The sequence below is a fragment of the Mixophyes fleayi genome, chromosome 2, assembly GCF_038048845.1.
Source record: "Mixophyes fleayi isolate aMixFle1 chromosome 2, aMixFle1.hap1, whole genome shotgun sequence".
NCBI classification, from domain to species: Eukaryota; Metazoa; Chordata; class Amphibia; order Anura; family Limnodynastidae; genus Mixophyes; species Mixophyes fleayi.
In genome coordinates this window covers 233,429,977-233,456,137 of record NC_134403.1, presented here as the reverse complement: position 1 = coordinate 233,456,137, position 26,161 = coordinate 233,429,977, and the positions used below count along the sequence as shown (strand labels likewise).

General features: G+C 41.8%; 2 protein-coding genes across 5 annotated transcripts in view; both read right to left on the bottom strand.

Annotated features, from left to right (window-relative positions):
* The window catches only part of TNNT2 (troponin T2, cardiac type), a 173,358-nt gene extending 170,853 nt beyond the window's left edge, over positions 1 to 2,505 (bottom strand). The window contains exon 1 of the mRNA XM_075195632.1: positions 2,395 to 2,505. The gene's annotated coding sequence lies outside the window, so the exon portion shown is untranslated. The remainder of the gene's footprint in view (positions 1 to 2,394) is intronic.
* A 14,080-nt stretch (positions 2,506 to 16,585) lies between these two features.
* LAD1 (ladinin 1) overlaps positions 16,586 to 26,161 on the bottom strand; it is a 117,097-nt gene continuing 107,521 nt past the window's right edge. For all 4 annotated transcript variants that reach the window (XM_075195628.1, XM_075195626.1, XM_075195629.1 and 1 more), the window contains exons 10-11: positions 20,289 to 20,363; positions 16,586 to 16,848 (exon numbers count right to left, since the gene is read on the bottom strand). In XM_075195628.1, coding sequence (XP_075051729.1) covers positions 16,843 to 16,848; positions 20,289 to 20,363 — 81 coding nt within the window. In that variant the 3' untranslated portion in view covers positions 16,586 to 16,842. The remainder of the gene's footprint in view (positions 16,849 to 20,288; positions 20,364 to 26,161) is intronic.

Sequence of the window (26,161 nt, the reverse complement as noted above, 5' to 3'; positions counted from 1 at the left end):
TCATCAGACCAGGCCATCTTCTTCTATTGCTCCATTGTAAGCACTTTCAGTGGTTGAAAAGGGTCTGCGGCTACACAGTCCCCTACGCAGCATGCTGCGACGCACAGTGTGTTCATAATCAGCATTAACTTTTTAAGCAATTCATGCTACAGTAACTCTAGCGCTTCTGTGGGATTGAACCAGATGGGCTAGCCTTCACTCCCCACGTGCATCAATGAGCCTTAGGCGCCCATGACCCTGTTGCCGGTTCACTGGTTGTCCTTCCTTGGACCACTTTTGGTAGGTACTAACCACTGCATACCGGGAACACCCCACAATTACTGCCGATTTGGAGATGCTCTGATCCAGTCCTCTAGCAATCTCAATTTGGCCCTTGTCAAAGGCATTCAGATCCCTACTTTTGCCCATTTTTCCTGCTTTCAACAAATCAATTTCAAGAACTTAAAATTTTCAAGTCTGGACTGAACCCCGTTTCTGGGCAGGAATATCCACTGCTCAATCTACGATGACTACGGTGACTACGATGGGTCTATAAATAAATACTCTGGGTCCGCCACCCATGCGACATTCCTTGTAATTTGTCTGCTATACAGGATTTTTGTCATTATTGCCAACATATACTTTTGTAATACTATGCCTCCTAAAAAGCAAAAAGCGAGTTCAATTGCTCCCCCCAACACGCTTTCTACCATGAGTACTGAGCAAAGAAGGACATCCTTCTAGTAAAAGGGACAAGTCTCAATCTGCACTAGCAACCTCAATGCGAGATGCTGCTCCGAACCTTGACTTGGGTCTAAACCTGGAGTTAGATGCCCTCCTTACTGTACGCACATTGCATCAGAAGATGACGGCCTTGATAACTTATTTGTGTAGTGAAATGAGGGCGATGGTCAGGGAATTCATATATGAAATTTCAGAACTGGGATATGAAACAGTTCACTTGGGGGTAAATGTATCAAGCGGTTTTTGAAAATATTGTGATTTTCTCGGGTGAGAATGTATTAACCTGAGATTTGATGCAAAATTGCAGAATATGAGTTATTATAACAATTGCTGGTTTCAAACTAGCAGTAAATTGTTGTCCCGATTTTTCCATACTCTAGCTATACAAGTCTTCAAATGTATGAAGCGACGATTTTGCAAACCCGATGGAGTTTCAAATACAAATCGACAGATACAACAGCTTGCCAAACACATCACTGTTACACTGCCCTGCCTATACAGCATCAGGTCCCGGCGGCTGTCAAAAGTTTAAAAAAAGATGAATGTTTGGAAAAAAAAATAAAAATGTGGGGTCCCCCCATCCACGCACTATTAAGCCTAGTGTTGCCATTCTGCTGCTGGTTGCGCGAAAATCAGGGGGGGGGGGGGAATTTGCGTGGAGTTCCCCCAATTTTCACGTAACCAGCACTAGGCAAACCAGCCATGGTGGGTGGCACTATAACAGGGGGACACCCGGCAAGGGTGCCCTTGCCATAATGACAAACCAACCCCAGGCTGTTCAGCGCTGGGCTGGATTCCCTAGGGAGTTGAGTCGCAAAAAAAACGTGTGGACCCCCCTCCGCCATTTTGTGTGGAACTACAAGTACCAGCCAGGCAGGGCTGCCCTATTCTGGGCATGCTGACGCTTGTAGAACTACAAACACCAGCATGCCCATGGCCGCCTGGTCATGCTGGCACTTTGGAGAACCACAAGTGCCAGCATGGCCTGACACCCATGCCTGCCTGCGAACTGTAGTTCCACAAAAAAATGTTTAAAAAACCACAACACCCTGATGAAAACCACAACATTTTATTAATAATAAAACCCCAATAAATATAATAAACACCCACTTTAGTACCACATATATTTATTAAAAATAAGAAACCCCATATACTCCAATCAGATTGTAATTACATTTGTAATTCCAATCGGCTAGCACTCTTCTTTCTTCGGGTCAATGAGATTCCCATTTTGTACATCCAAACTGGAACATGCTTGTAAAAAAATAAACCCAGTAAACACACAATGCCACCTATGCTTGTACACTATACAAACAGCGCGACGCTAATGACTATAACAGAGCTACAAGCTCTATTTATAGTCTAAGGGGTTTCCCATGACAGTGTAGGAATTCCCCTTAGACTATAAATAAAGCTTGCAGCTCTGTTATAGTCATTAGCAACCATCTTCAAAGCAAAGACTTCTTTCTGAAGAATAAATTGGTAGAACTTGAATACCATTGAAGGAATAATATCAAAATCAGGGGGATTTCAGCATCTGTTAATAATTCTGACTTACAGGAATATGCTCTTTCCTTGCTTCGTAAGTTAGTGCCTTCTGCTGACCACAAAAATTTACTTATCGACCGTATCCATCGTTTGCCCCCACATCACACAACTTCAGAGACTTACCCTAGAGACACTCTGTATTCACTTCCATCATATTAAAGAGAACATTCTACTGGCTACCAGAAATTCTGATACTGCAGACGCCCTTGGAGAGCTTCAACTCTATCTGGATCTATTTCTGACAACAATCAACAAGGACGTGCACTACAACTGATTGTGACAGCTTTGCGAGCACATGCTATTTCCTACCACTGGGAAATTCCGCTCAAGCTGCTGGTCCACCATGAAGGTTCTACCTATGTTATCTCGTCCCTTGAAGTGGGCCCCCCCCCTCACTGAATAGACACGTGTAGAATACTGAGTTTGCCTATACAGTATTCCCTTGGGACTTGCTCACCATACCTGTTTGAACTCTGATAAGTATAATGTTCTTTTGTATTTTTATATTTGATGCAAGAGCTGCCCTCAACGTAGTGTGAGTGCATGCTATACTGTTTTTCTGTGGCCCTGCAATCATCCTTGCGTCAGATGGTACACTCCACCTCTTTTTACACTGTTGTTTGTTCACCTACGAGTTGTTTCTTCTCCTTCTGTTTGGTCAGTAAATGTGGTTATACTTTTCTATATTGCACTAGAGATGACCTGACTGGTTACTTGTTGTTGATTGTATGTTAGAGCTACAGCTGTTTCGCTGTCTTATTTAACAATTGTATCTGTAGTTTATTTTATTTTATTGCTCATTGTGTTGCATGGGTGGTGTTCCCATCTACCAACCTCCCCACAAGTAAAACATTTTGACACATTCTTTTCTCTGTTGCAAATGTTCTAGCTCCATTTCTCAGACTATTTTTATACCCCTTTCCCCATGTTTTTTTCCCTCCCCCTAGTCCTTCCCACTCCCCTTAGTTAGTCTAGGGATACATTTCACTACCGTAATGTCTGTTAGTGCCTACATTGCTCTAATATTGTTTTTCACAACACATTATCTCTGTACTATCCTCCTTTGACATGCCTGTGGTTATATGTTTTTCTTTGAATGTTAGGAGACTTAACTTCCTGTACAAATGACGATTAGCTCTTACCATTTTCCATAAACGTAGAGCGGATGTTTATGCCTTGCAAGAAACACAGTTTTCTTTGCAAGCCCCTTCCATTTTTGAGTCTAGATTCCCCACATGCTACACTGCTAATGGCCCATTTAAAAGGAACGGTGTAGCTATCTTGTTCAGCGCCCATGTGTCCTTTATACTCCGGACTAAAATAGAGGATAAGAATGGCAGGTTTTTCCTCCTCACAGGGGTTTTAGATGATAAAGACATGACTATTGTATCTCTCTATGCACCAAGTTCTAGACAAATTCCCTTGCTTAAATCGTTGTGTGAAGAGGTCCACAAACTGAAAAAAGGTAATTTCCTTGTTTTAGGTGATTTTCATTTGACTCTACATCTGAAGTTAGATAAATCACATACCTCTTGTTCTGGCAATAACGTTTGCAATCTACGGCCATCCATTGTGTTTTGTAAATTGCTGGAGGAATATGACCTGTATGATATTTGGTGAGTCAACTCCCCTGGTGAAAGAGAATACACCTACTATTCCATGGTTCATAGTTCTTATTCAAGAATAAACCTTATATTGTCCGCTAAGTAGACCCTACAACATACAGGCTCCATTAATATTCTCCCCATAACATGGTCTGACCATATCCGATTGGAATGGTCTTCAAATCTCTAGCAGGTTAATGTCTCCCCAAGATCTTACCTCATACACTCACTAGAACCTAAAATGGCCCTCTCGAAAGCTTTAACATTATATACTCAAAAAAATCAACCAGGCAACATCTCCGTCTTTACTTATTGGTGTGCCTTAAAAGCCGTCCTTAGAGCAAAGTTATCCAAATTGGTTTGCGACTGAAAAAATTGTACCTCCAAACTTAATATGAGCTTAAATCCCAACTAGCACTATTAGAAACCCAAAACCAGAGATTGCCCTCAAAATCCCTTCAAAAGGAGCTGATGTCTGTTACAAACCAACAAAAATGATATTTTTCTGGCTCGCATGAATATCACATTAACTAGACTACACTAAAAGTTTTACTTCACAGGTAACAGGGCCAGCAAAGAAAGAAAAGAAAAAGAGCGCTAGGTTAAACAATTAGACATATATTTAATAAAGACCAAAGTAAGCAAATGTATAAAATAGTAAAAAAGACAATAATGTAACTAGCGGAATGGTGTCTTCCACCTTAGGTCATAATAGAGTCCCGTGCACTGTAAATTGATTCTGTCGAAGTCGTATAACTGGATGAACGAAAGTATATTGGTTGATATTGTTTTTATTGGTCGTTTGCACTCAGTATGCCACGCTACATGTGGCATATTGCGATCGCACGGTAAAATACGCACGTACACACTCGCATTACAACATTTAGTTATTTAAGTAATTCATATTGGCATATTGCGATCGCACGGTAAAATACGCACGTACACACTCGCATTACAACATTTAGTTATTTAAGTAATTCATATTCATATTGGTTCCGTTACACAGTCACTTATGAGCAGATAGTATTTAGTTTATTATTAGTTTATATAATATGATTATATGTACACTCCAGTGTTATTTAAGGTTCAGGTTATAAGAAAGGTGTCATGTCTAGTATCATATTAAACCCCTTTTCACCAGCAGCTGTCCGGTGCATTCGGCGAAGAGATCGCACATTGCATACTCTAGTTATTGATGTTAGGGAATAAACCTTTAATATGATACTGACCATAAAATGCTAATAGACTAATTGTAACTGGAGATTCAGGCGGGAAGAACAGAGCTCATCCCCTGGAGAGATGACCCCCTCCTTTGGATTCCTTAGATTGAACCAGCCTATGACCTGTTTACCCTGGACCCATCTGAAGTCTGGACCTATAGAAGCAAGCCACGTCATCTCTATTGTTCACTCTGTAACACTGACTGTATATATAATAGTAGCTGCACCCCCTCTGCCCTCAGTCTATCTGACCACAGTATTCTAAACAGATATACTGTTCACTGGGGCCCGTGGTAGCGCAGAAAAGCGCAGTGGTATGTATGTATCTTTTGGTATTGACTGTACTGTACTATATCTTAAATATAATATTGTATTGAAATGTTAAACTCTGCATCTGCTAAAATAAATCACTTTGTGCGTTAGAAACACAATACAATCGCCTATGCAATGCTTATTTGAAAACGATAAAATTACTTTAATAATTCATATGACAAATAACACCCTCTCAAAGAGAATGATATGAATGAAAGCACAGTTCCATTAGGTATAACATGCGGAATAACTAATGCTGATGTAATCCTGGGCTTATTGAATAGCTTATCACAACTTTGTGTGAAAACATCAGAATGTGAAGCAGTCAATGCAAAAAAACAAGATTGTTTGAGTACTTAGCCTACACTCCAGCCTGTGGAGAGAAGAAACAGACATCCGTCTTTGGATCCAACCCATCAGCAGGTAAGTAGAACTTGAATCAGCATAGATGAATGAGTAACCCCAGGTTTATGAGACACCAATTAACCACAGAAATAGCCTGACGCATTTCTCGGCCGTAAAGACCAGTATCATCAGAGGCATAGTCTATAGTGCAATCTTAGCAGACATTTATATTCTTATGCCGGTACAACGTGATAAGAAATAACCAATGATCTTTCTTATGACACGTGACATCCAACACCACAATCAGAAAAAAGTCTCTGTTCATAAATTTTAGACGGAAACGCCCATATAGAAGCGTGTTACGATATAGTGATATTAGTCATATACATAATAAACAGGCAATGGATTAGACATACGAACACTACCCTAAACAAAGATTCTGGTCCAGTAAGTATAACTTTACATAATGCATTCAACAGCAAAAAGAGAAGCCGAATCATTTAATATCAAATAAATCATGGATTTTTCGACCAACAAAAATGATTCCCATTCCATATAAAACATAATATCACTAAATAAATAAACAAAATTAATATAAACCAACAAATAAGCATCAAACAACCTAATAATACATTGTATTGCACAATAAAGTGCATAATGAAAATACAATTATGAAAAATAATTACAACAAAAGAGAGAATAGAAATAAAAAATGTACTGACTCAAAAACTCCACTTAAAAATGATAAATAATAACCAATCCATATCAAGTTATGAAATGTATATTAATAAAAATAACTGCTTAAAAGTAATTAGTTATAAATAAAAAATTGATAAACTGTATATATATATATTACATATTAAAAGTAATATTAAAATAAAAAATGACGCTACATTGAAATGTGTGACATGACAAAAAACATTAAAATTATGAACAATCTACTATAATTAATATTGGCAATTTATTACAATTCTAAAACACCAATAATCCTCAATCACTAAATGTCTACTGGCTGGAGGAGGTTCAAAAGTTATTCAATTCAATAGTGTCATTCAAACCGTAAGGCAGTGGATTCTAAACTTTCTCAGTTCGAGGCACCCTTAGGGTCTCCATAATTTTCTCAAGGCACCCCTAAGACAAAATAATTACCAAGAAGTCCCCTACCTTGCTTACAAACGGCCCAGGCTGAGGCACCCCTGTGAGATCTCCACGGCACCCCAGGGAGCCACGACACACAGTTTGGGAACCACTGCCGTAAGGTGATAGTGACTTAAGCTCAAAGATCCAATAGGCTTCGCGTTTATACAACAGATTGAATCTGTCACCCCCTCTTTTGGTCATGCCAATTTGTTCAATGGCCCTCACTTGTAAGCCTATTAATTTGTTACCTTGGCATACATTCATATGCGCAGACAAAGTATGGGTTGTAACATTCTTCAATTTACTTCGACGATGTTCCTGAAATCGCACTCCAACAGACCTTGTAGTGCAACCCACATATTGAATCCCACATTTGCACTTAATCAAATAGATAACAAAAGTTGACTGGCAGTCCAGAATCTTCTCTATTGGAAAGGGCTAGCAGATTACTTGTTCGAAAACTCAGGGGTAGGCAAATCAGGAATAGGATAAAGGTACTTCTTGACCCCCAAGGCACTAAAACATACAATCCTGCTCATATCACAAAACTTTTTGCGAAATTCGAAGATGTTAACATTCAGAAAGCCACTGGTCCAGATGGATATATTAACAATTTCTACGTTACTTTTAAAACTGAATTGGCACCTATCTTAACTAAATTGTTTAATGAAATTATGGGTGGTGGTAGCTTCCTGCAAAAAATGTTGGAAGCTAAAATAATCGCAATTCCTAAACCTGGCAAAAATTTAACTGATTTTAATAATTGTATTATTTTCTTGTATTTCTTGTATTAATATCTTAATCCCATAGACCAGTTGTCAGGCGCCGTCTTCGCACTGACACTAAGTGCAGGAGACGGCCGCCTGTCTGCTCCCGATCGGTGTGTCACCTAACATAGAGACACCTCCTGGTTCCTGTTTGGGGCGCGCTACACGTGCATGCGCAAGGGGCATTGGCAGTCAGGCATGCTGACTGCCGACAGGTGGGGCAGAGAAGCTAGGCAACGAGACGCTTCTCGACCCCACAGGTCAATTACCTCGCCACCTATCAGGGCTCATCACTAAGTTTATATAGCAGTCTCTGGCACCACTAGGGTGACAGTGTATTGGTTCACACAACTGCTCCAGCACCTTGTTCCATATCCTGTTTCTGCTCCTGTTGAGACCCGGCTATCTCCTTAACTTTTCTTTGGATTCTGTTTTTATACTCTGTCGCTAGTTCCGGTTTTCTGACTCCTGGCTTGCTTTGATTATTCTTTGGATGTCCCCTTGTACCTCGCTTCTCGGCTGGTTCTGATCCGGATTGATTGACTAAGCCCGTCCAATCTATTATTACGCTGGTGAACATCAGGGGTACGTTAGACTCTGCACCTCCCTGCTCAGCAGCGCTAATACCGGCTAGTAACTACTCCGTAGCTCGTGGCAATATACTCTGGCCAAAGAAGATGAGGGGACAGGAAGAACCCTCCGCTCAAGATTTCCTGCTCCATCTTGCTCAGAGAGTGGACCAGCAAGAGACCAATCAAGCTCAGCTCGTACAGTGTCTCCAGGGGGTCGTATCTCGCTTGGACACCCTTCAGGCTCTTCATCAAGAATTTCCGGGAGGTCTTTGATGAGGTGGGTCGAGCCATTTCTGCTGCTTCAGGGTTGCTGGCCCTTCGTCAAGGATCCTTAACTGCTGGCCAATATGCTGTACAGTTTTGGACTTTAGCCTCTGAGCTTCACTCAAAAAATGATGCTCTTGTGGCCACCTTTTGGCAAGGGCTTAATGAACGAATCAAGGACAATCTAGACTCTCGTGACCTCCCATCCAGCCTGGACGAGTTAATCTCCCTCTGCATCAAGGTGGATATCCAGCACAGGGAGCGTACTCAGGAGAGCAATCTCTCTCGTCGCCCCTTTTCTCATCTGGCTCCTCAGTTTCAGCCTCCTGTGTCCACTTCTGAGGAACCCATGCAGCTTGGCCGCTCTTGCCTTTCTCAGAAATCACCTGTCTTTTTATTGTGGAGAATCTGGTCACCTCCTCTCTTCATGTTCCAAGAGACCGGGAAACGTCCCATCCTAGGCAAAGTTAAGGGGGTCGTCCTAGGATCCAGGTCCCTTACCGCCTACTCCCTAAGAGATTCCAAATTTCTTATGCCTGTAGTTCTTTATTCTTCAGATGGCCCCCAGTAGTTTTCAGCCTTTGTGGACTCTGGATCCGGTGGTAACTTCATAACCACCGAGTTGGCCTCCATGCTCCATCTATCCATTGCCACAGCCTTTGGCTCTGACTGCGATAGACGGTAACCATGTCGCCAACAGTTCCGTTGACCGCATTATCAGTCTATTACGGCTGTCGGTAGGAGCTCGCCACTCTGATTGGATACGTTTCCTAATTCGTTCATAGTCTATTAACCCGGTGATTTTGGGACTACCTTAGCTCAAGGCACATTCTCTGCAGTTTGACTGGTTCCTCGCTCAGGTCAACTCCTGGGGCCCTACCTTGCAAGCATCAATGTCTATCTTTGGTACATCCTTTGATTTCTTGCCTCGTCTCTGCTTCCCAGCCAATTCTTCCTGAGGCCTATACAGATTTTATGGATGTCTTTGCCGCCTCACCGACCCTGGGACTGCCCCATCCCTGGTAAGAGGATTCCTAGGGGTAGAGTATTTCTGCTATCCATAGCAGAGACTCAAGCCATGGTCGATTACATTTCCAATAATCTTGAATGCGGTTTTATCTGTAAATCTAAAAAGAAGGGTCTCTCAGGCTTTGTATTGACTACAGTAAATTGATGCCATCACCATTAAGAATCGCTATCCTCTTCCTCTTATATCAGAGCTCTTTGACCGCATTCGTGGAGCCCAGATCATTGCTAAATTAGACCTCAGGGGAGTCTACAACCTGAGTCGGATTCGTCAAGGTGACGAATGGAAGACCACCTTTAACACCAGGGATCGGCACTATGAGTACCTTGTTATGCCCTTTGGACTCTGCAATGCCCTGGTGGTCTTCCAGAAATTTATTAATGAGATTTTTAAAAACATGTTATATCTATCCGTGGTTGTCTACCTTAATGACATTCTGATCTTTTCTCAAGACCTGTCCTTGCACCGGGAGCACGTCTGTCACGATAGCCGTGAAAATAAGACCCACCTACTGGTATTGACGCTGCTAGTCTAGGAGGCATGGTTGTCGCCAGGGACCCCCGCAAAGGAGTTTGGAGTTTGCAGCAAAGACACGCATATCGCAGCTCTCCTAGGTAGCCACCAGAGAGTTAGAGAGGGTTGGCGAGGACGTACAATCCGGGTCAGAACTGCGTAGGCAGATAAGTACTGAAGGAGCAGACAGAGGCAGCATCAAGGAGTTCAGAGGTCAAACCAGGAGGTCCAAAATATGCCAAAGGAGAATCCAAGTGCAGAGTCAGGAAAGCCGGGTCAGTAACCAAAAGGACAATCAGGATACAAGAACACAGACAGAAGTTCTGGAGCATAAGGGGACTTTGATACTCTGGCGCCAAAGCCTCAATAAATAGAGAGTAATGATCTCTCATTGGTGGCAGAGGGATCGGCAGTCTGACCGCTGACAGGAAGGGAAGCAGAGCGTCCCGTTGCCTAGCAACGGATACGTGGGGAAACAGCACATTTACCGGCACAAAGAATACAGTCATGACCCATTGCTAGGCAACTTGATGCAATTGGCCAGCACAGGAAGGTTCCCGTCCCTGGCACTTTCTGAATGTGCGGGGATGGCACCTGACAACGTCAAAGTAGTTCTGTCCCACCTCTGAGAGAACCGTCTGTTTTGCAAGTTAGAAAAATGCATATTTCAACACAAGTACCTTTCCTTGGATACTTAATTTCTGGCATACAGATGGACCCCAAGAAAGTGGGGTCTATTCTCGATTGACCGCAACCCTCCGGCCTTAAAGCCACTCAGCGTTTCATCGGTTTCTGTAATTATTACCGACAATTCATCAATAACTTTTCCTCCTTAATCGCACCTATCACTTCTCTCACTCACATAAGGGGACTAGTTAAAGACTGGCCTCAGGAGGTAATCATTGCCTTTAAATCCTTAAAAGACGCTTTTGCAGCTGATCCTATTCTGAGACAACCTGACCAGCACCAACCATTTTATTTTGAAGTGGATGATTCTTCTGTCGATGTGGGGACAGTTCTTTCACAGAAGAATTCCATTGGCACCTTTACTCCTTGTGGATTCCTCTCCAAGAAATTTTCACCCTGCGAAGCCAATTATGGCATCGGTGATAAGCAACTCCTCGCAATCAAAGTCGATCTGAAGGAATGGCGGTATCTACTGGAAGGGGCTCTCCATCCTATTACTGTAATCACGGATCATATGAATCTTATCTATTTACAGTCAGCGCAATGTCTGAATCTTCGGCAGGCCCGTTGGTGACTTTTTTTCAAGAATCCAACTAATCCTGACCTTTTGAGCTGGCTCAAAGAATGCCAGGACCTATGCTCTTTCTAGGTCTTTTGATCTGTCTGATTTCTGTCCTCCAGATCCTAAACTTGTTATTAGTTCACTCAAGATTCTAGCCCTGACCAAGTCCTCTCTGAAAACAACTCCCATTGGACGTCCTTGTGTTGGTGTTCACCTTCGCCCACAAATTTTTAGGTTGGACTCACGACTCCAAGAAAACCATCGCTTTCTTATCCCGTAATTATTGGTGGCCTTTTTTAAGCTCTGATGTTCACAAATTTGTGGTGGCCTGTGACGTTTATGCCTGCCACAAGACCCCTAGGCTATCTCCGGTTGATCTTCTTCTCCCGCTTCTTTTCCAGAATCTCCATGGACCAGCAATTGCATAGATTTTATTATGGACCTCCCCAATAGTCATGGTCCACCAACACCCACCATTTGGGTGGTGGTGGTTGGTTTTTCTAAATAGACACACTTCGTCCCTCTTAAGAAGTTACCTTCTTCCACAGAGCTTGCTCTTCTTTTTATCACGAATATCTTTGGTTGCCCCCTGGAAATCATTTTAGATCTGGGGGTACAATTTATTTCCAGGTTTTGGAGATCTTTTGTAGACATCTTGGGATCGAGTTAAAATTCTCCTCGGGCTACCATCCCCAGACCAATGGTCAAACTAAATGTGTCAACTAGGATCAGGGGAAAATGCAGGATTTGAGGAGGGGGGTTTCCACGGTAAACCACCAGTGGGCATGACCAGTATGCATGGGTTTGGCTATAATTTTAGATAGTGCTAGGTAGCTCTCCAACTATTCCAATCCCCCTTTAAATACATGAGCAATGCTGCGTGCACTACTGTTAGGTGCATGCAGCTCCCCCTTCATGAGCAGAGCTGTGTGAAGTATCACATACCTCCCAACTGTCCCTGTAGTCGAGACAAAGTCCTGACTGATCGGGTCAGTCCCCAAACTCAGGACTGCCCAACCAGAATCAGGACATTTGGCAGACTATACTGCTCTCTCCTACCTGTTCTTCCTGCTTTCAATACTTGTTGTTGCTGCTCATGTTCTAAGTTTAGTAGCGCTTGTCTGGATCCTGGAATGTTGGGTCCCTGTTTGGAAATAGAATAGGTACATGAGATATAGAAATGCCAGCAATGAGTGAACACAGTAGGCCTGTCTGCCTCTATGCAGTTCGACATTAAATCAAAACAACTCATGTTTTATTATTAATGCCCCTTTCTTGTAACCAGCCCGACTAATATAATTTTATTCACCTTTAATAGAAAGACATATTTCCCCAAACCACCCCAACATTAATTGTAATCACATTTATTAAATAAACCTATTTCCTACCATACATTAAATAACTTGCATTCACTTTTAAGAAATAGCAATCCTTTTTCCAAAACGCTGACACACATTTAATTAATAGCACCCAAACCACCCCAACATTAAATGAATCATCCCACCCTACATTAATAAGTCTGCACCAACCCCGCTATTAAATTAAATTGCCCCACCATAATCCCACAAAAAAAATAACAGCCATTAATTAGACACCACCTACCTCACACATTACATTGCCACAAGCCCTGTGCCATCACACACACACTACATTGCCACAAGCCCCCTGTGCCATCACACACAATACATTGCCACTCACACCAGGCAGGGCAGGGGTTTCCAGAGATTATGAACCCCCCCTTCCTGCATGCGCCCCTGAAGATTTGGAGACCTTTCTCCTCTGCTATTGTTCCGATCATCAAGCGATGATTGGAGCAATTATTATGGTTATTATGAGTTCTCTCATAATAACCATCAGCATAAATTCACCAGAGCATCTCCTTTCTTTACTATCTTTAGCAGACACCCTGTTTTACCTACCTTCTATGACAAATCCAGTATACCCATACCCGCTGTCCAAGGAGTGGTTCGTGACTTCTCCAGGATGTGGACCCAAGTACAAGATAAATTGTAACAAGCATCCAAACGGCACAAGCATTTTGCGGAATGTCATCGCAAAAATCATCCAGTTGTCCATGCAGAGGGCAAGGTGTGGTTATCCACCTGTAACTTCAAACTCAAAGTACCATCTATGAAGTTTGCACCTTGCTATATTGGTCCCTTCTGCATCTCTCATGTCATCAATGCTGTCACCTACTGGCTCCAGTTGCCTCCCTCTCTCCGTGTACATAATTTCTTTCATATATCCCTACTAAACCTTTAATTCCTAATGAATTTTCTAAAAGTCATCTTCCACCTCCTCCCATCAAGTCTGTCCTCGGTGACGAGTATAAGGTAGAACGCCTCTTGGACTCTCGTACCGTTCGAGGCAGAATACACTTTCTAGTCCATTGGAAGGGTTACGGTCCGGTACAGAGATCCTTCTCTCCAATTTTCTCAAGGGCCAGTCTGCTATGTGTTCTGTTCCTGAGAGAGAGGAGCGGGGTACTGTCAGGCGCTGTCTCCGCACTGACACTAATTGCAGAATATGGCCGCCTGTCTTCCCCTGATTGCTGTGTCCCATTGCCTACCAATGGGACGCTTCCTGGTTCCTGTTTGGGGCACGTTGCGCACACATGAGCAGAGGATATCACGTCCAGTTGCTAGGCAACAGGACGCTTCTCGGCCCCACCTGTTGGCGGTCAGCGTGCCTGACCGCCAATTACCTCGCCACCTATCAGGGCTCAACACTAAGTTTTAATAGCAGTCTTAAACAGCATTCTTTGCCCTGGCACAACTAGGGTGCCAGAGTATTGGTTCACACACCTGCTCCAGCACCTTGTTCCATATCCTGTACCTGCTCCTGTTGTGATCCGGCTATCTCTTTGACTTTCCTTTGGATTCTGTTTTGGTACTTTGTCGCTAGTTCTGGTTTTCTGACTCCTGGCTTGCTTTGACTATTCTTTGGATCTCCACTTGTAACTCGGCTGGTTCTGACCCGGATTGATTGACTACGTCTGTCCACTCTGTTAGTACGCTGGTGGCTGTCTCCGAGAACCATGACCCACGCATACTCTTGCAGCGAAGCCAACATTCCCTTGCGAGAGTCCCTGGTGACCGTTATATGCTCTAATTTTTTTTTGTATAAGGTTACTCTGTGTCATGTTCCACTTATTGTGCATGTTTGACATGTGTCCTTCCTGTTCAGTAACCCCTTGCCCCTCCTTTTTGTTCCCCCTTTTCCCGTTTTACTTTCTGCACCCTGTTACTTCCTTTTATAAAACCTTAATAAAAAAAAAAAATCAATATTTTACAAATGTATTACTCAAACACACACTACACAGAGTAGCTGAGGATGGCACATTTTTTGTGTGGGCCCAATTTCCCTAAGGAATTCAGCCTCTTGCTGCACAAGATAGGGCTGAGTGACATTATGGCAGAGAGACCCTATGTTGTGGGGTTCTTAAAATTTCATTAGCCCAACCTGTCATAATATACTGCTGATAGCAGGTATTCCAGGGGGAGGGCACCATTTTGATTACCACAAGCAGTGGCGCACGCAGGGGGGTTTCTGAGTCTTCCCTGCGCTAACTAAATGGCCACTATAGCAGCACTGTCCTATAAAGCAGCCGCGGCGCTGTCAAAGAAGCGTCCACGGCGGGGCTGTAGTGTATACAGCACCGCTGCGGACGCTTCTTTGACAGCGCTGCGGCTGCTGTATAGGACAGCGCTGCCTAAACGGAGGTGCTGCGCATGCGCGCAGTAGCTCTCGCGCAGGTTGTTGTTTTTTTTTGGGGGGAAACAGGTTACATTAAAGCAATTACATGCATTTGCTGATTTGCTTGAATCTTAAGACTGTATGCATCATTTTTGTGTGAACTGCATGTTTTGATGCAAATGCATCCAGCTCAGCATCAGGTCCATTATGACTGGCTTCAAATAAATATATGCATTTTGTTATGTTTTTATTTTATGCTTTATATAATAAAAGAATTGTTCTGATCATTTACAAAATTGACTATTGTTTTTTTCCACCATAATAACTTGGGACCAGCAGTGGTGTGTATGTGTCTGTGTGAATTGAGGATTACAAGATGGGGGTAATTAAGAGCTGAGATAATAACCAGTTAGGGGAAAATATTGTGTACACTCTTTGGAAATGCGTATGCTAAATTGTGTGAGGGAAAAATAAGGCAATGAGAATACATGTAAGGTAAAGCATGAGTTTTTCTTTACAAAAAAACTTGCAAGTATGTTTTTTTTATAGAAAACAGATGATTGTTATCAGTTTAATTTTTTGGTAACCTATTCAATTAAAAGACTTCTGCAGATCAGTAAAACAAACCAATGCATTAGAAAATGTCCAGTAGCCCATGATATGGTGGCACCGATGGGTAAGTGCAAGTCTGTTGGCACTAACTTAGAGGGAGTGGGACTCATTCGCAGGTGGATGTGCACATAGGAAAAGTCACACATAATAAAAAGCATTCTTGTGTCAGTATGTAGAGTAGGCACAACTGGTAATGCAAACAATTCAAGAGCACTACTTATATCAGCCGTACCAGTGTGTATACTTACACCAAGTGGAAGTGTAGCATTCACAAGCATTAAATGTATGTGTAAATACTCAAAGTACATTTTAATATATCATCATGTTGTGTACATAAGGGTAATTCAGTTATATGCACAAGAGAAAATATTTAATGCATGTGAAAGTCAGAATTACCATATATAATTTATTTTATATATCACCTTCACATCTGCTGTTTCTCCCTTTAAAATTTTAATGGCATTTTAATTTGCAGCAGTCTGTATAGAAATGACAATTTGAACAGAGGGCCACTACTTTGTTTAATTAATTGATCTAATAAAGCAGTGATGCTAATGAATGAAATCAGCTGGAGGTCAATCCACAAACAACCATTCAGATGTGACTATGTAATGCTGCTTATAGTCATCATCATCATTGTATATAGGGGCTGGCTGGCAAATTTTACCCTGGGGGAGGGGTGAAACTTAGCTCAGTAGCCTATTAGGAACATTTTAAAGGCAAAAAATGCAAGTAGCCTATTGACCCAGGGCCAAGGATCACTATGGAACTGACCCGGGGCGACAGGTGCTCCCTTGCCTAGCCAGCCTCTGATTGACTATATTTGCATAAGCCTTCCAGCACCTGCAAGAGATATGCCTCCCGACAGATGTATCTGCTCCCTTACTGTACTCAGACTACACGTGTCCACTCTTCTCTACCTCATACCACCTCTCAAAGAACAAGGAACCGAAAATCGCAGACACACAAATAATTGAAGAGACACAAAAAACACAAGATGCATCTTTACTTTATTTCAATATTTTGTATACAGCAATTAACAGAAGAGGGAAGATGGAGTGGAGGCTCACAGACTAATGATAGACTAAAGACACTGATGTAATTTAATGTCAAAGTTTAAGTAGAAATAGAGGTATAAAGAGAGTAAAAAACAGCATCAGCAGCATATAGGCACAATGAAGAGAGTTGCATTTTTGATCATGCTGGCACAGATCTCCTTCTCTTTAATGAGTTGTCACTTTTTGATTAGCTTAGAGCTGAAATAAATAGAGAAAGCACTTGGTCAAAGACAGACATATTGTATAGCATATTGAAATACCATATATTTGAGCATATGTGGTTGATAGCTAGACATTCATTTGGTCAACATTCAGAGAGTCGAACAACATTAGGTCGACAATTAAAATGTCGACAATATTATTAGGTTGGCAATTCTAATGTTGACAGTATTATTAGGTCGACAATTGTAATGTATACAGCAGGGGTCGGCAACCCCCGACACGGTGGCACGCAGCCCCCTGAGTCCTGGCACGCCGTCCGCTGTCTAAATGCTGAAGCGCAGCAGTTGAGCTCTTCTCCGGCTGTCATTCCTTCCCTGACACTGAACTGCTGCGCAAGTGCAACAGTTCAGCACTTCTCCTGCAGTCATTTATTAAAAATGACAGCCGGAGAAGAGCTGAACTGGTGCGCTTGCGCAGCAGTTCAGTATCGGCTGTGCAGTTACTCCCAAGCACCTTTGCGGACCGGATCACACCTGGAAGAGGTTAGTATAAACTTATATCTTTTTTTATTCATTTATTTGTGTCCTAAAAATTTATTTAATGCAATTCTGAGGCCATAAGAGTCATTGGGGGCATTTTTTCTGTATCTACAAAATTTTTGGGAGGCACTTTGAAGTGTGAAGAGAAGGGGGCATTACTGTGACATAAAAGGTATTGGGGCATTACTGTGGCATAAAATGTATTGGGGCAACTGTGGCATACAATGTGTTTCTGGGGCAACTGTGGCATACGATGTGTTTCTGGGGGCAACTGTGGCATACGATGTGTTTCTGGGGGCAACTGTGGCATACTATGTGTTTCTGGGGGCAACTGTGGCATACTATGTGTTTCTGGGGGCAACTGTGGCATACTATGTGTTTCTGGGGGCAACTGTGGCATACTATGTGTTTCTGGGGGCAACTGTGGCATACTTTGTGTTTCTGGGGCAACTGTGAAATACTATGTATTTCTGGGGGCAACTGTAGCATACTATGTGTTTCTGCGGGCAATTGTGGCAAAGTATGAATTAGGGGCACAACTATGTGGCATAAGATGAATTGGGGGCACAATTATGAGGTATGATATGAACGGGGGCACTACTGTGCGGCATAAGATTTTTTTTTGCTGGTCCCTAACTGTTAATATGATATTAGCCTCATAAAATGAGAAATAATATTATATATATATATATATAGAGCCGCCGAGAGGGGAGGGGGCGGCTACAAATTGCCTGGGCCTGCTTGGTGGCCCGAGTCCCCTCTGGAGACCTAATTTTGAAAAAAAATAATATATATTTTAAAAGTACTTTTTAAAAAAAATAAATTATTGAGTGCAGGGGGATCGGTAGTGGCTAAATCCCTTTTAGCTCAGGTACATTCAGATGCCAGGTCATGTGACTGCAGTGATCACGTACTACTCGGCGGGCTGCTGGATATCTTCCCATGCTGTGCAGTGGAGAATAAGGTAAGAAGGTGGTGTGCTGGAGAGGGGGCATTTATGATGAAAGGTGATGGAGAGGGGCATGTATCACTAAAGGTGCTGGGCAGAGGGGGGGCAAGTGTGATTAAAGCATGTGGGCAGAGGGAGACACGTGTGATTAAAGCATGTGGGCAGAGGGGACATATGTGAGCAAAGTTGCTGAGCAAGGGGGCATGTGTGAGTAATGCATTTTTCTGTAAGAGGGTGGCCTGGTGCTTTTCACCTGCTAGACACGCCCCCAATGATGTACTGCCACACCCCCAATTGTACAACCACTTGCGGCGGCACAACATTTTTTTAACCATGCTTAACTATAAGGGAGGACCCATGGAGTTGCTGTACTGGGGCCATGAATTTCTCTAGGCAGCTCTGTATGTATGTATGTATGTATGTATGTATGTATGTATGTATGTATATATATATATATATATATATATATATATATACATACATACACACACACACAACTGGCACACCTGGGCTTGACTAGATTTTAGCCGGCACTCCGATAGAGAAAGGTTGCCAACCCCTGGTATACAGTATTATTAAGTCAACAATTCGAATGTAGACAATATTATTAGGTGTTACAACAGATATGTTGATTCCTAAAAAAAAAATCAGTATTTCTTCCCATAGAGTGGTTGCAGCCCTCCACACAAAACAGTGTCTGTCACTTTTATCTGTAAAATAGGCCCTCACTGTCATTTTAATTTGACAGACATGGAATTTAGTTTGTTGCTTATTAAAGTTTTCAGCAGAGCATCCGACTAAGATTATTTTAAGAATGTTTTTTTAATCCATTCTGGTGAAAAATTAGAACAGGGTAACTAAAACCTTATTTATACCATTTTCATACTGCCTCCCAGGCTATATCCCGAGTATATGAACCTGAGATATTGTCGGGGGACAGAGGTTGGCAGAGGCTCCCCCAGAGTAAAATTCCCGGATAGACCACGTTCATACTGAACACGGGTCTGCCCGGGGTCTACATGGCAACATCACAAGAGGAGCGTGGATTGGCTCCTCTTGTGATTTTTTTTTTACCTACTTTAACACTGTGTCTGGTGAGACCTGGGTTGAAAAACCCGGGTCGCACCATTCATAGTGCAGGCTTCCCGGGGAAGACCTGGGAATTACCCCGCCAAAAAACCCGGGTCTAATTCCCAGGTCTGATGACCTGGAACCATTCATACTACACCTCAACCCGGGTCATCTGGGCTTGCCCCGGCAAAAACCCGGGTTTTTGGTGCAGTATGAATGGGGTATTAGATGGTGTTTCTTCAACAGAGAGTAGTAAAATCATAATTTGCATTTACACATACTTTTCAGTTCTGATATCACAGGAAGGGGGGCTGTGGGCCCTCCAGCAATTTTAAAACTGCATTGTAACTCTAGCAAATTGCTCACTTTTGTGGAGTCAATCTGATATTGAAGAGTGTCCCATTTCCTGCTTCTCCCAGCAACAGAAACTTGATCATACATGAGTTTTATCAATTCTGTGTTTATCCTTTTTATTTTACAAGAAACCATTGCATTATACTTGTATTATATTCATTATCTCTTCTTTTAACCTATATTGGCTGAGTGTTTTATTGATTCCCAATTTATGAATTTACTGTGAAATTAATAGGTTTAAGCCTTTGTGTTCTTGCGAATTCATGCAACAGTTTGGTCAAAAATGCTACATAGTTGAAACAGGGGAAAACATTGTGGTTTATGGTAACTCTGATTAAAGTCAAATGTAATAGGTTAGTTTTAAGTGAGAACCTAAGGTTTCCTAAATAAGAGTGTCAGCTCTTCACAAAAAACCTTGGTGGTGGCATAATTGGTAAGGCAAAGCTAGTGTGTGGCATAGATAGGGAAGACTACAGCTTTTCAAAATAGCATGAAACATGAACACACACACACATTAAGTAATTCATAGACTTGCATACATATTTTTGTATTTTTATGCTTACCTTAGTATCACTCGATGACTGGGAGCGCTGCTGCCACAAATTTCTTTTACTGGCTACGTCACCTGCCATAATGTCCTGTAAGGGCACATAATTAAAATTATCAAAATAATTTTTATGCCTCCCATTAATCACTACTTGGCTAGCAAGATTAATAGCAAATATCTATACATGCATATTATGATTTATTTGTGAATGAAAATGCCCCCAAAATGTGTGCCCAAAAAAGTGTTTGAGTCTCGTATCTTGTTGCTCTAGTATCTGATACAATTGTTACATTTCTAGGCAAGCAATAAACATGGCTTATTAATAGTGACTGACTAAGGCAGCTGTCTTCTATTTTTATATTTTATAGTGCCTGTTTTTTTACTCTTGTACAAAAAAATTGTGTGCAGGTAATTGAACAAGAAATTGTAAAAATAATATTGTGTGTATGCATAGCAGACAAGGTTGTTGTAAACTATTGGTTAATAGGCTATCATTAAGCCTATACAGGTTGCAACTGTGCCGTAACAAGAAGCAAATTACATTGCACACAAGCTGTTATGTTTGAATTTTATACCTGGAAGAAAAAAGTTTCTGAGTTCTTAATCATCTTTTCTCAGCATTAAATACAGCTCCCCTTCTGAAATTGTATAATTTGGGTATTTATCTTGCTAAAATGTTAAAGTTCTATATACTAAACCACCTTTGAGCAGAACAGTTCACTTTCAGAGGATTTAATTACCCATTGTGATGAGTCATTTATAGAAGGCAAAATGACTGCTTGACAGCGCATACAGCTTTGAACACGCTGTACACCTCACTTTGCATATATATCCCAAAATTTCCCCCAGGGCACATACCGTATATACTCGAGTATAAGCCGAGTTTTTCAGCACAATTTTTGTGCTGAAAAAGCCCCCCCTCGGCTTATACTCGAGTGATGCTTTAAGCCCACAATGCAGGGCCGTAAGGAGGGTGGTGCCTGCCTCCATAGCTTCAGCCCGCTTAAGGGCTGAAGAGAAAGTGAAGGAAAATATTAACGGAGAAGAGTTTGGTGCTTGCCGTTAGTGCCGCAGTGGAACGCATCCACAGACAGGAAGTTCGGCATTGCAAGTGCTGAGCTTCCTGTCTGTGGAACGCACTGCGCACTAACGGCAAGCACCAAACTCTTGTAAGTTGATTTTTTTTTCTCACCAAAATAGTCATTTAATACTTATTTGCCCAAAGTGTCTGGAAAAAAAAAATACAAAAACAAAAAGAATATAGCAGTGCAGTCCTATTCAAAAGTTTATATACCGGTAAATCACTTATAAGATGAACAGGGAGAGATAAATCTGTATTTCTGTGTCATAGAGCGTTACCAAAACCATGATAAGTGAGGAGCAAAGTAGATAACCATGTCCATGAATTCAGCCTGATAATGGAGCCATCATAATAAAATAATATTAGCTTGGTTGCTGATTGAGCTTAGGTTTTTGTACTTTTAAAGTTATTGTTGATACCATATTGGTTTTGTTGACTCTTTTCCACTTACAGAGCTAATTTACTGTTTTTCTTTGAAATAAATATTCAAAAACATTTAACCTACTGATGCCTCAATTAATGTAATTTTATTGGTATCTATTTTTATTTTTGAAATTTACCAGTAGCTGCTGCATTTCCCACCCTAGGCTTATACTCGAGTCAATAAGTTTTCCCAGTTTTTTGTGGTAAAATTAGGTGCCTCGGCTTATATTCGGGTCGACTTATACTCGAGTATATACGGTAGCTTGTTTGCACAGACAAACGAGAGGAGTTGGGCAAAGTGAATTTCCCACTGAAGTGGCCTTGTGTTTTGGGGCAGTGCAACAGTGAGATTTCATTTTTTTTAACATATTTATTAATTTATTATAATGAGATAAAGGGGAGAGGGCACATTTTAAGGGACATTCCTTGCATATGCCATTCCCCTCTATAAAAAAACTAAAGTTCTGCACCAGTAAAGCAGCGGCTGCAATTCCTGGAGTGACAAGTCTGTCAACCCAGTCATCACAGTATACTGAACAGAATTTTGGAGCCATTTACTCAGCGCACTGTGCATGGGGACTGTCTGTTCCTGCAGTCTACATACTCCTTTGTAGTAATTGTGGCAACATTTTGCACTTTTCTTTCTTTGACTTGCCATTTTGGAAATGTAGTTTGTTTTCTATTATGGTTTTGCACCTCTGCTAAACATCCTACTTTTGTACTATTCTAAACATTATGCTTTTGGGCAACGCTCTCAAATGTATAAATAGCTGGAGAACAAGTGAAAACAATAGCAGAACTAATAATTCATAGTCTATGAGGAATGCTGAATGTTGTTAACGCTTCAGTGAAAAGTATGATAAATTTGTGTACTTCAAACACATTAAATAAATATTATATGAAGATGAACATCCCTATTATTTTTTGACACCTTTTGAAGCTAATATGGTATAAGTATTTATTTCTTGCAATGTTGATATAAGTATGCTCTCTTGCTAGCTGTTTTTATTAGATTAAAATTATAACACCACAATTATGGATCTACATTTTTTTTTTCATTTTGAGGTGTTTTTGCCTCTATGGTTCCTGGTCCAAAAAATCCAAAACTAACGACCACATTTAATCCCTGACCCTTTGGCAGTAATGTTTCAAGAGAGGCAAGGGTTTTAGGAACCCACTTGCCATCACTTGGAACCTATTCTGTGAAATCAGCCAAGATAGTTCTTTTCCTTTCCACCACCTATCTCACAAGTAAAAGCTGACAAACTTTTCAAAGACATGGGAAATAAAAGTCCACACATGCTACATTAAGCACGGATAGAGGGGCCCATGAGGGTTTATTTTTCTACACCAAATTATAAAAACACTAAAAAAACAAAAATATGTCAGCCATAATAATACACCTCTTAAGGCAACAGCCCTTTGGCAACTAACAATATTTTTCTTGCACAGACAACCAAAAGGGCTTACAGAAATGCATTTACAATGCCAATGTCCTGGAATCCAAGGTTCTTGTAAGGGAATACACTAGTGTCCAGAGGCAGAACTACCACCACTGCATGTGGTGCAGTTGCTACAAAGTCCGGAGCAAATGAGGGGGAAATGCCAGTGAACTCTCAGGAGGCCACCACTCTGCTCTTCTGAGCATGCATAGCTGGCACATTGAAAACACGTCTGAGGCTTCTCTATGCATGTTCCGGCCCCGAAGCATGATTAGAAAACCAGAGTCGGGGCTTTCGGAAAGTGAACTGGCATCACTGGGCCCTCCTCCAAATTTTGCTATGAGGCCTGCCAAATTCCACCACCTGCTAGATTCTCTAGAGAAATATTGGATGCAAAACTCATGCTCAAGCATTAACTGTGGAGCATGCGTCAGGGCGGTTAAGCCAGGGTTACCAAATATCTGTTTCAACTGGAAAAGTAAGTTTATAGTCAGGTAAAATGTGAAGGAAGCTCAAAATGGTTGTGCATATAAAGAGTCAGCATTACATTTATAACTAGACATGTTCACTGACACCTGTGTTTTGGTTTTGGTTTTGGATTAAGTTCGTGCTTTGGTTTTGGCAAAACCGCCTGTCAGGTTTGCTCACGAAGGAATGACTGAGATCCTGCTGTCTCAACTGGAATTGACTAGACTTCCCTAGAGGCGCGGAGTCTAACAAGATGGAAGGTATTCAGCAGGGATTCCCGCAAGGGAATTTGGGCTTCAGCGGCTTCCACCCTGCAGGTCGCGGCCCTCCAGGAAAGTTCCCAGTGAGACAGGTGGAGAACAGACCTAGGCAGCTTAGAGAAATATACAGTTCAGATGTCAAATGGTGAATAATAGGAATTACCACTTTAAGGTGGAGCATAAATACAAAGTTCAATAAAGTGTTCAGTATACTGCAGGTGATGGGTCACGGCTGTATACAGGAGAGTAGAAACAGTCAGCGAAGTTCAGTAGTGCAGACAGAATACATAGTGAGCGTTGGTCATAGCGACTACCACGGGTAAGTGGAACAGGTGCGCAGAGATCAGCAGAGTCCAGGGGGTAAACGTATCATACCCCGGTTTCTTCAACTCCCGCGAGTTCGGCGTCTTCGCAGCTTAAATTTAAAGCGGCGCTGCCTTGTAAAGGGAAGTTTCCCTTCCAAAAAATTAAAATATAGCTAGGTATCTTTGACGTAAAGTGCAGATTACAAACATTTTGTGAAATACTGATGAAACAGCAGCAAAGTAGAAGGTTTTAGTAATACATATACACGTCTATTTGGACATCCGTGCTTACATTACTTCTGCAAACAATGTTGTTCTTTGTTAATAAAATTGTTGTCTTTATAACGTTCAAAAAAATTAATAATAATCCTCCACCATTATTTAGATATTGATAGTTGATAGTAGGATCAGGTTACATCAGAGGTGTTACTAATTTTGGTCAATTCTTTTACAGTAGACCAGACCTGGGGGTAAATGTATCAATATGCGGGTTCTTCAACACCCGCGTGTTCAGCCTCTTCCGCGATTAAATTTCAAGCGGCGCTGCATTGTAAAGGATTAACTTCCCTTTACAATGCAGCGCCGCTTGAAATTTAATCGCGGAAGAGGCTGAACACGCGGGTGTTGAAGAACCCGCATATTGATACATTTACCCCCAGATGTCAAAATGTTGTGCTGAGTCATCTGCAACATCAATGGGTATCTTTGAGTTTTGCAAAGCACACGACAGTATATAGCACATGTAGGTAACATTGGCACACAGCGGTAACTGTAAAGAAAATTGGTGCAAGATGGAATTGTCCTTGGGCCCTCCCACCCACCCTTATGTTGGATCTTAAAAAGGACATGCACACTTTAGCAAACCAAGCACTTCAGCGACAAGGAGTGTCACTTTTGTGGCTGAAGTGCTTGGTTTGTTTGGGCCCCCCAAAAACAAGCTAACAATGGGCTTAAGGCACCTAAGGTAGCAGTGCTGTTAATGAACTCTACTGTAACAAGATGTTGTTGTCATCATCCTCATCAGTGTGTACATCATCCTCACACATTATTAATTCATTACCGCTGGAATTCACCATTACAAAAGTCTCTGTATTTTGATGTAATTGGCGTGAAAGGCCTTCCTCATGGAAATTGTAGTTCATTTTTATGAACATCATCTTTACCACATTTTGTGGAAGAAGCCCCCGACGCCGATCGCTGACAAGGTTCCCGGCTGTGCTGAAAACTCTTTTGGAGTACACACTGGAGGGTGGGCAGGTTAGGTAGTGCAAAGCTAGTTGGTACATGGGTCTCCAAATTCCCTCTTTTTCCTCCTAGTATGTAAAGGGACTGTCTGATGTGTCTATTTCTATTCTGTCATTAAAATTATCTTCCACCACCCTTTGGATGTTGATAGTAGGATCAGGTGGAGTTACGGGAGAGGTGTCACCTTTTTCGCTCAATTCTTTTAGACAAGACCAGGGGGTAAATTTATCAAGGTCCGATTTTTTCAGCGTGTTAGAATCGTGGCAAATCGCGAGTGATAACCCGCAATTTTAATCCAAAATTTCTCAAATGTAACCAAGCTGCGATTTTTACCCTGATCTTCAAAATCGCTGGTCATCTCTGGCACTTTGCTGCGAAGTAAAACACTCCCGTGTTAGCTAACTCCCCTGTGTTGTAGCAGCGTGTTAGATAAACACATCACTGTTACACCGTTCTGCAATACAGCCGGAGGTCCCGGTAGCTGTAAAAAGTGTTAAAAATAGATCAAATTGGAAAAACAAATAAGCGTGGGTTCCCCCCTCTAATCAGTCTTAACCCTAGTGCTGCCAGACTACTGCTGGTTCCGTGAATATCGGGGAAAAATTTTGCGTGGGACCTCTATTTTCATGGAACCATCACTAGGCAAACCAGCCGGGGTTGGTGGA